The 13011-nt window shown below is 49.5% G+C and overlaps 3 protein-coding genes across 3 annotated transcripts; all 3 read right to left on the bottom strand.

Moving 5' to 3' along the window:
* Positions 1–2103: 2103 nt before the first annotated feature.
* On the bottom strand, positions 2104–2923 carry DFJ58DRAFT_652421 (uncharacterized protein; the record flags this gene model as incomplete). Its single annotated transcript, XM_041381686.1, has 3 exons — positions 2104–2408; positions 2457–2629; positions 2682–2923. Coding segments are annotated over 3 exons (720 nt in total), but the record flags the coding sequence as incomplete, so codon positions are not given.
* A 1190-nt stretch (positions 2924–4113) lies between these two features.
* On the bottom strand, positions 4114–4386 carry DFJ58DRAFT_616867 (uncharacterized protein; the record flags this gene model as incomplete). The annotated part of the gene is made up of 1 exon (XM_041380980.1): positions 4114–4386. A coding segment is annotated over one exon (273 nt), but the record flags the coding sequence as incomplete, so codon positions are not given.
* Positions 4387–5321: 935 nt separating this feature from the next.
* Positions 5322–6687, bottom strand: DFJ58DRAFT_762213 (uncharacterized protein; the record flags this gene model as incomplete). The annotated part of the gene is made up of 3 exons (XM_041388532.1): positions 5322–6093; positions 6275–6426; positions 6669–6687. Coding segments are annotated over 3 exons (943 nt in total), but the record flags the coding sequence as incomplete, so codon positions are not given.
* Between the last annotated feature and the right edge of the window lie 6324 nt (positions 6688–13011).

Raw genomic sequence — 13011 nt, 5'->3', positions numbered from 1 at the left:
TGCAAGGTATTACCGTGTAATAGTTTTTACTCACATAAATTACAGTTGGTCTGGAATTATGATAAAAAGGCGCATAACACCAAGCGGAGAAACGAAGTAGGGAGTAGGAAAGGAGATGGGAACAGCAAATCAAGAAGCAAACTAGAATCAGGGATTCTCGCCAACCACGTGGTAAGCAACGAAGGCACGGTCAGCAACACCCCGGTGAGTCGCAAGTGAGTCGCATCCTCTAGCCATACTACAAAACTATGCGAGTTTTCAAGGTTTTCTTCTCATGCCATCGACCATCCCTACCTCGCCTCACTTCACAATCCACATTTAAACTGTCCCCGATGCGTCCATCGCCAGGGAATTTCAGCCTTACCCGCGTCATATATAGCGCCCTATACCCTGCTCGTACGATGTATGAACTTGAAGTGTTGTTGCCAGTGGATGTTCACAGTATACGGAGCAACCACTTCCTACACCACCTCAACTATCCACCAAAAACTCCTACTCCGTGGTGTCTGCTGACATATCAATTCTTGACAGTCGAAGGCGCACTCAAAGTCGGAGTCAGGCTACGAACGGTCATTTTAAAAGGACGCCATGTGGCGGTATAGCAGGGAAAACAGACTCAAGTTAAGTACGCCCCTGGACAACTCCTCCAATACTCTTCACTCACCGACTTGGATCAACAAACCTAACTTCGAACGAACCAAAACACTCGCACTCCCTCGTGCGTTTGATAAGTCTTAGTAAAGGTAAAGCTCTTACATTGATTTATCAAACGCACAAGGGGGGTACTGGAACATATGCGACGAAGACATTGATCAGGTAAGTATGGGAAGGGCAAAACGAGTCGAAAAATTTCACGCTGACAGATTGATCAGATATTGAAGCTCGTAGCACTTGCGTTCACGTTCAATGTACATCCCACTCGTACGATATCGATGTAGGAAATGGTGTCATAAGTTTCGTATAGTTCTGTACGCTACTTATGTCCACCACTCCCTGCACCGTACTGTACAGTATCAAATCAACATCTTTCACCAACATATACTCAACTTTGAAATCTCAAACTCAGAGATATGGGAAGGATAAGTACTTGATGCACATTAACGACGGTAGCCTGAAAAGACTCGACGTATCCCATCGCAGATAACAACTCTAGCACACAACAAAGAAAATAACATGCGCTTCCTGTTCAATTATTGCATCCCTCGCTCTCCCTCACGCGTTTGAAACAATAGATATGGATAGATCCATTCCACTACTTCAAACGCGCCCGGGACATGGGTATATGCAGAACACATACAGCAGCCATCGAGTGCCAATGCAACCAGCTACGCATCAGTGCCAATCAGGGACTCTACGCATCGTAGATAACTTCAATAGGACGCGCATCGCAGGCAAGAGGGACTCCACCCCTCACAAACAACAATCCCCCAAACCCAATGCGCTCCTTATAAATCAGTACTAACACACCTCGTATCCAACCGCTAACAAATGATACAGCTCCCACCCTCCGCCTTCTCAAGTCTTGCATCTAGTCGTGCGTGGAGGGTACCGTCGGGTGCGAGGTAGGGTGTGTTGCTATAGGGAGGGCGTTGTTAGCGTTGGTTTGTGGGGAGGCGGATGAAAGGGAACGGAGCGGGCGGCGTAGATATGAGGAACGGAGAATGAGGAGGAACGAAGTAGATGAGATGTGGGATGAGTGAACAAGATAATGGGGGAGGAACAAAGCAGAGAACGAAACGATAAGGCAGCAGATAAGGAGGAAATAGAGAAGCCAACCAAAACAAAACAAAAAACACTCACTCCCACCCAAGATCATCGCTCAGTACACCAATCAACGCATTCGTATACTGCGTTCCTTCCTCGGACCACGCAGCTGGTTGTGGAGGTCTGCAGGGTTTTTGTAAGCTGGGCATAGATGTCGTAGGGTAAATGGATGGTGTAGGGGAGAGAAGAACGGTGAAAATGAGAGAATGCATAAGAGAGACAAAAACACATCAGTCAACACAACGCATCTCACAAGAACAAGACACACCTAGACCACCCCGCCCAAGCTCCAACACACTAAACACAGACCCATCCGACGTGCGATGGGCAAGTCGATTTTTAGATTGAAGTCGTATCGCCACAGGTGGTTTTTGCTTGCGTAGGCGAGGTAGGTATAGGTGTTGAGGGAAGAAATGGGTATCTTGAGTGTGCGGGTGAAGACGATTCGGGGGAGTCTGGTATTGAGGATGAAAGAGGACGAAAGACGTCGATGACGAGCCTTCCATCTACAAACGTAGGTGGGCTGTGCTCCATGAGACCGAGTGCGACTTGCCAAGGTCCAGTCCCCGCACTACGAGTTGAGAGAGAGCCAGAGGAGGGGGAAGGGGAGGGGGAAGAGAAGAAAATGAGTGACCATATTCGTCCTACAAAAAGTCTGAGTTCGACGAAGATGAAAATGAAAGAATGCTCACCTCGTGCAATGAACTCTACACCTACCACGCCAGCAACGCGCATTCGTTTTTGCCAGAGACGAATTTTGATAGATGCGCTAAAGGCAGCTTCACCATCGACCTCACGGACGTCGATGTCATCCGCGGATGTGGAGCCTAGAACGAGGGCGTCTGGATCTTGTGCGTCAGGCCAACTACATAGAAGGTAAAACAGCGTGTTCACCTGCTCTGAGTGTGGTTATAAACGGCAACTCTCCCCTGCGAAGCTTCCCAAACAATAGCTGATCGCCACTCGCAAGACAGGCAAGACGGATGTCTGCAACGCAGGCATTGTTGAGCGGACCTGCGTATTGGAGTATATCAGGGAGGATGTGGGTGTGGCGGTTGAGAATGGCCCAGTATATGGGAGTGTGTCCTTCGAAGGTGGGTTGTTGGAGGATGGCGGAGAAGGATGAAGGAGATAGGGCAGATGCGCATGAGGCCAGGATTGGGGGTAGCAGCAGAGTTATCAGTAGTGGATGTAGCAACGAGATCGCGGATGAGGGATTATGACAGTTTGACGTGTTTGTTTGGTACGAGCATTTGGAAGTAGGGAGAGCCACGTTGAGGACGATGAAGAAGCTGTAGGACGGGTAGGCGGTGCTGGTGAAGGTGGCGGTGAAGGACGTGGTTTTTCATCTCTGACGGTTGAAACAGAGGCGATGGTGTCGTAGGAGGGAGGTAAGTCAACTTCGTCGTCGGTTTCATCGAGGAATTTGTCGAGCAAGACCATATTGGTGCTGTGACTTGACGCGTTGAAGATAATCAAAATTATATAGATCTAGAGGCTGCGGGCTACGCAGATGGCTGCGCAAGATAGGCGCTTAACTGCTGCGCCCTCGTGACTGACAGTGGGAACGACTACGACGGAACCAGTACGTACGTAGGGTAATCATCTGTAGAACCTTGCTGGCACAGCATCTACCCACCACTTGCGGCTCTCTGCCCATGAACCAAGTCAGTTCATCAACCTGTTCCTGAGTAGGGGCGCCGATTGTAACTGTCTGGCTGGTCGCTGAAGATGTACAACACGAGAACGGCACCATCGACTATGCATTCCGCAGAAACTATCTGTGTGGGAGGGAGGATTGCATAAGCCGTTGACAGCGAGTGAATGTGGAAGGTCTTTCTGAAGCTGTAGCTGGGGTTTGCTCTGGCGTTGGTCATGGCCTTGTTTTCAGGAAGGTCGGGATGTAGCTTGGCGAGGAAGGAACGAGCTGTTTCATAAAGCCACTTCTCAGATATGTGATAACCGTACAAATGAGCATTGCATTGCGGGGGTGGAAGGGTTATATTAATACGATTTCGTTTTGGTACGTCCAGGATCGCGCTGTTGTAGGTCTTGTTTGGCCTCACCATGGGGGGGAGAAACTATGTACTTGGCTTTAGTTTTGCCGGTTATAACCGGCAAAACTTGGCAAAATAGCTAGGTGCTTAGCTAGACTATATGACATCAATATTGATGTTGCCTCGTCCCAGCTGTCACCGGTTCACCCTCGCCATTAATGTAATTGACCACCTCAATCTCATCTAGAACAGTCTGGTTGTCCAACTCATCAAAATCAAAAGCATTTCAAGTTCCCACGACCACTTCAACTTCGTTAATGCTCTGAACTTCTTCAGTCCTTTTCAACTCTTCGAGAGCTGCAAATTCAGCGGCAATGTCGTCAGGCGAGATACTCTCTAGACTAGCGAGAAGGTCATCTGCATCGCGAGGCTCAGTCGAGAGCGGAGGTGCCCATGCGAAGGATGCTTCAAGATCCTGAGCAGTCTCGACAATCTCTTCACGAGTGCGCATGTGAGCATGTCGACGGCGGGTGGACTTCCCAGCCTCCGCAGCTCTTACGGCGCTGTGACGTTGAAGGTTTGCATGAATTTTGCCGAGTGTTTCAAATGTGTCAACTAAGAGATTACACCGCCGTGCAGATTGTCACGGTGGTTGTGCCGAGATCACAGAATGTGCGCTCTCGATGAGTTATCAGTGTCGCCGCAATGTTTGCATTACAGTAGTAACAATGCGAGCTGTTGTCAACTCGTCCCAGGTGCTCGAAATTGTCGTTGATCAGTGACTCGGATGTGAGGGGGCACAACCAGTTTTGAGATCCTGAATGAGATTACGAATGGTTCGGGGAACACGAAGGCGAAGATGTAGGATGTTAGGTGAGTCTTTGCGGTTGTTCCTTGGTGGTTGAGGATGTTCGGCTGACGATACGTCTATAGATATGATCTCACTAATATCGCTTGCATGTAAAATTTGTAAATATATCAAAACGAAACGCGTACGCGCTGAGAGATCAACAAATATTGTAAGAGCGCTTCATCGTTATGTATGCGATTTTAAACTTGAGGCTCTTGGTGTAGCAGTTCATTATGCAGTGTAGCTTGCACAATCAAATATTACACGGAAAGTCTTTAAGGTGACTTCTTTGAAAACACTGTGTTCGGAGATCAAGCTTTACGCTTGGTGCTGCTCCAGCAGGCCGCTTTCGCTACTACCCCTCAACGCCTCGCCAGGGGTTGTCAAAACGTCCCGGAAGCGCGCCCGCCCGCGAAGACTAAGGCTAGCCCTACTCGACGTGGATTCCATCACTTATTGACTTGGCAAGGAACTCTTTAGACACCGGACTTCGCTATTTCATGTCTCATCATAGCCTGCCTTTTGTCAGTTGAAAGTTGATTCGAAGATCTGCACAGTAACCAAGGATTGACCATGTCCATTGGGTATCGCGATCATGTACATACATGTAACATCAGTCATATCATAATATCCCTTCTCGGCTTCATAACACCCCTCGTCAGGCGCACAACCCGCATGCCCAAATTTTCTCCCAATCATCATCATCAAACCAAATTGTATGGGAGAATCGGACACTTTCAAAACAGCTCTATCCGATCGAGTATACTCCTTTCCAGGAGCAGTATCACCAAACGCACTTATCCTCCAATCACGGCGATCATTGCGGCGGCGCGTCAGCATGGCTGCAGATAATGTCAACAGCTCTACGTGAAAGCTTCTTCCCTTTCTCTTTGTGAGATGCACGAAATCGTACATATCGAACGGAGGTCTGATATACGGGTAGGCCATTGAGAAAGTTTGAAGGTTCTTGAGATGAGGCCATGGAATGCTCTTCATCCATGAAGGTAGGTTATAGCTCCGAGGTAAGCCATGAGACATGGATATAAAAAGAAAGTGGTCGAATGTGGTTGTATGGGACCCGTAGGTGAGATGAGAGATCGAGGCAAGGAAAGCGGATCCTTGGGGAGTGTCCTTGAGGAGCTCCCATTGGCCGCCGGCGGTCGTCTCACCCGACAGCGTCAGGGTTTTGGTGTTCCATGGACGCGGGGAACGTTCGTCGTTGGCATTCGTGTCTGCATGGGACTTCCATGCATGTTCCAGGCATTCTGAAAAAAGCCCCAGACTTGTCCAAGCAAGGGCAAGGGACGGCGTAGCGAGTAGCACCGGTGTCAGGACGCTGATGGCAAGCTTACGTGCCGGTGCATAGTCCGGGTGGAGCAGGTGATCTGGTACGATATTCGCACCAGAGCACCCAATCCATATCTTGTGTATGTGAGGTGTGTAGTCGAAATAGAGGTCGTTTTGTGTTTGTTCCTCCCCGCACTTCGAACGGGATTCGTTTTGTTTTGGATCTCCGTGTACTCTTGCTGCATACATAGAGCATCGACGAACATTCTCAGGTTTTCGGATTTCGGCAACGATATGGTGTGTAGGAGTTCGGGAAGCGCAACGCGCCTGACAGCTTTGGAGACGTGACAGAGTGCGAGTGTGGAGGAGTATGGACTTTAGTCTCATATTTGTCAGTTTGGTCAAAGGTGGGTTGCGCGGCATATTTGAGGATGAGGAAGGCAAGTTCAGCTGGAAGGTTGGTAAATGGAAAGTTGGCAATAGGGTCCATGTCGGGCGAGTAAGATGAGAAGCTGGTTTGAAGGAGCCCTGCCTTTAATACCCTCATAAATTACAGCGTCGTCCACAGCAATAATGTGGACGCATTGTGGGTGAGATCACGCACTGTGGCTATGGCTGCGTTGTTGTTCCTTTAGGTCGCACAAAGTGATTGACCCTGTGGAAATTCCACATTGTTAATCACCAGAAATTATCATTAGAATTAAGAACAGGTGGCACGAACCACATAATCTACCTGCATTCTTACTTTTGACCAGACTCGATGCACGTACATGAACCCACATCGTACATGGTCGCTCGTTGAGTTGAGTTGCTCCTTGGAAAATTCCACTGTGCTTGAGTAATGGGGACCCTCCAACTGAACACAGTACCAAGCAGTGGTAAACGTGCTGAGCATATCAAACATCTGGTGCCGTGTCCACTTAAAAGCACGAGATGTGGACGACAGTCTGGTATTGCAGCCCTGGTGGTCATTAGCTTAAAGATAATCTCACATCATACGTTTTTCGCTGAGCCTATCCACGCATACTAACCACTCCTTCACTGGAGATCTTCTTGTAGTATCACATGAGGTCCCTCACCCGTTCCTCGGACCACGCTACAAATGGGTCAGACATGTCAGACAGCCAACTCACAGGACAAGCTGTTCAGCAAAATTTGGTATTGAATATTGATATCCAGTATCAACGCGCTGAATTGAGAGCGTAGTTGATAGTCTATTATGTAACGAGGAACGAGTGTAGGAATAGAGTTAAGTCTTTGCGCAAGCGTCGGAGGCAGTACGAACCTTCTGACTTCGTACTGCAACGTCGCGCCGTATCGTCTCAGTCGTCCTCAACGACGACGTTCTTCCTCCTTCTCTTTTCTCCGTTCTTCCTACTCTCGCTACTACTCTTAGAAACACTCAGTCAATTTCTCCAAAACACACTCTTAGCAAACACTCTCCGAATTCACCCGGCCTACCATGCAACGCATCTTAGCAGACCCAGCGCTGGAAGCGCAGCCCAATTTCGAGTCAGCAGCATACGCGGGATGGCTCAACGCCCTTGTGGCAGGGGGCACGGCCAGAGAAGATGCACTCGAGCAAATGGCTGAAGGCTGGAGACTCGAGCGCCAGGAACGCATTATCCTTTGGCAGCAACAGAATGAGGAAGATGCTCGCACCCTGCAAGAACAGTTAGAGCGCGAGAGAGCTGAAAAAGAGGCCGAGGAACAGCTAGAGAGGCGTGAAGCTGAGAAGAAAAAGCCCAAGATCAACGATTTTGATGAAGGGGCTCTCGTTGCAGATGTTATCATACCTCGCCCATCCCAGTATGCTATCCAAAGGATCAAGAACATGGAGTATGTAGAATTGTGGTACTTTAGCCCTGACGGTTGCCACGAGGCTTCCACCACCTCTAGGTCCACGTCAGACTCAGATGACGCTTTGGCTTCGCCAAAGTGGATGGTGTAGTTGCCCTCAAGACGATCGCGTCTTTTCAAAGCCTCTCAGAAGGCTCTACAGGATCATGACCTATCTTGGTGGCAGTTTGACCTCGCAAAGACCAGCTTTCTTGTGCACATTGAAAAGAACAACTGGCCACAAAAGCATCAGCAGGCTTAGCATTATTTTTCACGCTCATTACCAACCATGAGCATCGCATGCGGCCACGAGGAGAAAAGGCTCTGCTTCGCTACGCAGGATTTGTGCGCCGTGAATGGCATGATTGCTTAGCGCAAGACCAAGGGTTCAACATTGGTTTATTCAATAATGCCCTATACAACTCGATATCTGACGACGTATGGGAGGCTGAACGAGATGAGGGTCTCAAAATGGTGCGTAGTGCATCACCCACCAACATTCGATCACTGACCAATTTCTTTCATATATTCAATCTCACTTCGGAAACGGACCCTGCTGGCTGTCTAAATGCTTTCACTCTTGGCTATCCCTGCTTTCGGGGTACAATTCCCATCTGCTTCCCACGTGCTAACACATATATGACTTCGTCTTCTGTCTTCCGCTCTCCCTTGCTTGCGCTCGCTATGCTGCCGCTCTATCTACCCTCATGCTGACACAAACTCCTGTGCTCCCGCTTTCCTGTGTCCCTCTCAAACAACTTAACCGCTGCTTCGCTTATGCCCACACTGCTTTCGCACATCCCTGTATACCATGGTTTAACCAAATCTTTGCTTTCGTATAATTGTTCGAACCCTGGCTTACTCGAATCCTTTCATGCTTGCTCTATCTCACTCAGTTGCAAAACTCGCTTGCAGTTCCCAACACTTCCTTCCGTTCTCGGGGGAGAGACATGAGTTCCAGCCGAAATGGGCATGCAGAGACGGTACCTCTTGTGAATGATGGCCGCTATCACCCGTACCGCCCCGCTAACCAAATGGCAAAGAAACCACAGAAGTCGCAGCAGTTTTTTTCCAGCGGGCGCAGGCCAAACCAGCCCATCAGCCTGCGCCCTATGCCTCGGCCGGTTCCGTCACCCCATCCACAAATGCGCATCCGAGTTCCTATGGGACAAACGAACCAAGACTCGATGTCGTCGAAACGCAGAGGGTCACTTGGTCAATCCAGAGGCCTCGAAATCTGCTACGACTGGCAGAGACCCAAGGGATGCACCAACCCCTCTCGAACTCACGTGCACGAATGTTCAGGATGCAGAGCAAAGGATCACGGAGCTCAAGACTGCCCTCAAAGCGAGAGCATCTAACGCTATCACTCCCTATAGGCCTGAGGCCTGGCTGCAGTTTCTCATTTCTTCAAATCTCATACGTAAATATGCACATATTCCGAATGGTTTTCGCTTTGGTTTCATGGGCAGCATCCCAACCATATCTCAAACTTATACCCCACCTAATAACCCCTCACTACATGCACATTTTGACGCCTTTACTGCCATTCTGGACCGTGAATATTCCACTGGTCGTTATATCGGACCTATATCTAAATCAGAGACTGAAGAACTCATTGGTCCTTTTCAGACAGCCCCACTCTCCATGGTTCCTAAGCCGGGAAAGCCAGGAAGATTCCGTCTCGTACAAAACCTCTCATTCCCGCTTCGTCCATCAGCTACAGTATCATCCATTAATTCCTCTATCGACTCTAACTTATATCCATGCACGTGGGGCACAGCATCAACAATCTGTCTACTCATCTGGTCTCTCCCCCCAGGATCTCAGGCAGCTGTTCGTGACGTGGCTGAAGCCTACCGCACAGTACCTCTTCATCCTTCTCAATGGCCAGGCTTGGTCATCAGGACAGGAGAAGACAGCTTTGCAATTGATTCTAGCTTTTGTTTCGGGTTCTCGGCATCAGCGGGAACCTATGGCGAGGTTGCAGATGCTGGTGCAGACATATTCCGATCACAAGGAATTGGTCCTGTATCCAAATGGGTGGATGATCACCTATTCATTCGGATTCTGCGAGAGCACCTTGCCAGCTACAACAACCTGCGCAAATCTCGTGCTGCTATCATTGCACGAAATGGTGGCATGCTTATTGAAGGAGGTCGAAAATGGTATCGTGGTTCAACCATGCCTGACGGCAGAATTGAAGAGTTTGACGAAGACTGTTCATTTCCCATCATTGATCTCTCAACAGCCTCCCCGCGATTGCCAGAAGATGCTCGCTTCACATTTTGCTTTGACGACATCAACCGCCTATCCAAAATTCTTGGAATACCCTGGGAACTGGCAAAGGACATCCTTTTCTCGTCATGTGCCCCTTTTATCGGTTTCCTTTGGGACATCGAGTCGCGTTCTATCTCGATCCCACAGAGCAAGAAGGAGAAGTATGTGGCAGCTATCAGGGAATGGGAGATTCGGTCTTCGCACACACTACGGGAAGTCCAGGAGCTTTATGGGAAACTCTTACATGCTTCTCTGGTCCTCCCAGCAGGAAGAGCTTACCTCGTTTCTCTCGAAACCATGCTATCCATCTTTCACGACCGACCACACATGCCTCGTTCCCCCCCCAAGCACACAGGTGATGACCTCCGGTGGTGGAAAGCCAGCCTCTCTCAATCACTCGTCTCTCGGCCAATCCAGGGCCCGTCGAAGTCATTGACCCCTCGGCTTACTCAGACGCTAGCTCAGGCACTGGCATCGCGATTTGGATCAACGGCAGATGGCGAGCATGGCATCTCCTCCAGGCTGGAAAGCCGAGGACAGAGACATTGGCTGGGCAGAGGCTGTCGGTATGGAATTCCTCATTATTGCACTCCTCGGTTCATGCCCAACGGGCAGCTGCATTAAAATATTCGGGGACAATCGAGGAGTTGTCGAAGGGTGGTGGAAAGGGCGTAGCCGCAACAGAGCCACCAATACTGTCTTCAAAAGGATCCATGAGCTCACTGCATCCGCACAATGCACTTTCCTCACGCGCTATGTACCCAGTAACTACAACCCAGCAGACGCTCCGTCCAGGGGAATCTACCCTCCCTCAGACCTACTGCTTCCCCCAATTAGCATTCCCCAGCCACTCCAACCCTTCATCACAAACTTCGACGATCCCGCTATCCCTTCTGAGTGCCATGCACGCAGCAAGAACGTCAAAGCGCTCCCACATGTCAATGACCGAGCCCGCTCGCGAGAATCAGCTGAGCACCTCAACGACGAGCTCCGTCGCCAAGGAGAAGAGCTCTTTAAAGCGACGCAAGCTTATTGCGGCTTATCCTGCTAATCTCAGCCCTCGGGTTTCCGTCCTAAGACCCCATTGTGCAGCTAAGGACAGGCTCCGTCTATGGCGACCAGCCACTGATGACGAATCATTATCTTCCCTTCCTCACGCCGATGCACAGCGCATTCAAGATGTCATGATCCACGCATGGGCCGGCAGCACCCAGGAGGCATATGGAAGTGGCATCCTTGCCTACCATGTATACTGTGACTCAAATTCCATCAACGAAGCCATGCGTGCACCAGCGTCTTCTGAACTCATTTCAGCTTTATTTCAGACTTAGCCGGATCATATTCAGGGAAAACTATATCGAGTTATGTCCACGGTATTCGTGCATGGCACATCTTACATGGAAAATCATGGTCCTTAGATGACGACAAAATAGATGCCATGCTAAGAGCAGCCAAGAACCTCACGCCCTCGTCATCAAGAAGGAAGAAAAGACCACCTTACACTGTGGCTTTCATAACTAGCATCTTGCAGAAACTAGACCCCAACAACCCTCTCGATGCCACAGTGGGTAGCTGTCTCACAACAGCCTTTTATTCAATGGCCAGAGCTGGAGAATTCACGGTCCGAACCCTTTCATCATTCGATCCCTCCATTCATGTCAAACGATCCGACATTCGCCATGAAACAGACCGCAATGGGCTCGCGACTACAGTTTTTTCATTTGCCCCGCACGAAAACATCGCAAAATGGGGAGGATGTTTTTCTGGGCGAAACAAGAGGGCCCTACTGATCCTGAGGCAGCATTATCCAACCATCTCAACATCAACAACCCCCACTTCGATATCGCACTCTTTTCCTATAAGTTCGGCGAGGCACACCGTCCTTTGACAAAAACGAAGTTCATCACACGGCTCGCTCGCGCTGCAAAGGATGCTGGCCTTGACCCGTTGCAAGGCCACGCTATCAGAATAGGCGCCACCTTGGAATACCTCCTCCGAAACATCCCATTCGAAGGTCGTCAAGACGATGGGAAGATGGGCCAGTGATGCCTTCCAGATCTATCTTCGAGATCACGCTCAGATTCTCGCACCATACCTTCAAGCAACGCCTGCCATTCAAGATGAATTCCTGCGGCACACAATGCCCCGCATTCGGTGACGGGTTCTTCATGTAAGCATCCATCCTCCTCCTAGTTCTATGGGTATCTTCGGTTCGCTCGATGCGTCGTCGAACTCCTAGACATTTGGGAACCGCAGCTCACCTTTTATCTGGCAGGACACGCAACTCGGGACCGGGAGGCGCTGCGCGCCTTCGCCCAAATCGCTCAGAAATAGGATATGTCGAGGATCGCGAACATCGAGTATTCATAGCACGGTAGTCGAGACAATGTTAATGTGATTCTCCAAGCAGAACTGCTCCAAGTGACTCGCAAAGATGAAGCTTTGAAGCCAGGTATTATCTTGTTCGTCAGAAACACTACCACTGATTGCGCGGAGTTTACAGTTACAGCAACCTAAAACCCCCGTTGAATCTCAGCGGTGGCTGATATTTAGACTCTGTCGATCACTAACAGGTTTGAGCTAGCCTCTAGGTAACACAATGCACATCTCTACTATGTCGAGGGGTTCTCGTATCAAGGCGCCCTCCGGAAAATCATTGTATGGTCCAAATAACTTCCAAATAAATGAGGATAGTACTAGTCAGTTTTTTTTTTCGCAGCGAGACCATAAATTAAACTTTGTCAGGACACATTAAACCATGGTAGGACGAGTGCAGCCCATGTTGCCTAATCGCGAGCGAGCGATCTGCAAGTTTCAGCATCATCTCATGCTGTCCAAATCTAACTTTGAGGCAAGACCCAGTCAAGAGCGGACCTTCAAGCTTCAGGGACAAGAGCCGGGAGATGTCGACACCACTTCACTAGTCGAAGGTTGATCTGGTGGTGTATCATCACGGTAGGATTTTTGGTACACAGCGACGTCGGTTCGACCATT

Source organism: Suillus subalutaceus (genome assembly GCF_016647625.1).
Source record: "Suillus subalutaceus strain FC151 chromosome Unknown DFJ58scaffold_8, whole genome shotgun sequence".
Classification (NCBI taxonomy): domain Eukaryota; kingdom Fungi; phylum Basidiomycota; class Agaricomycetes; order Boletales; family Suillaceae; genus Suillus; species Suillus subalutaceus.
This window is presented reverse-complemented; position numbering and strand designations above follow the sequence as displayed.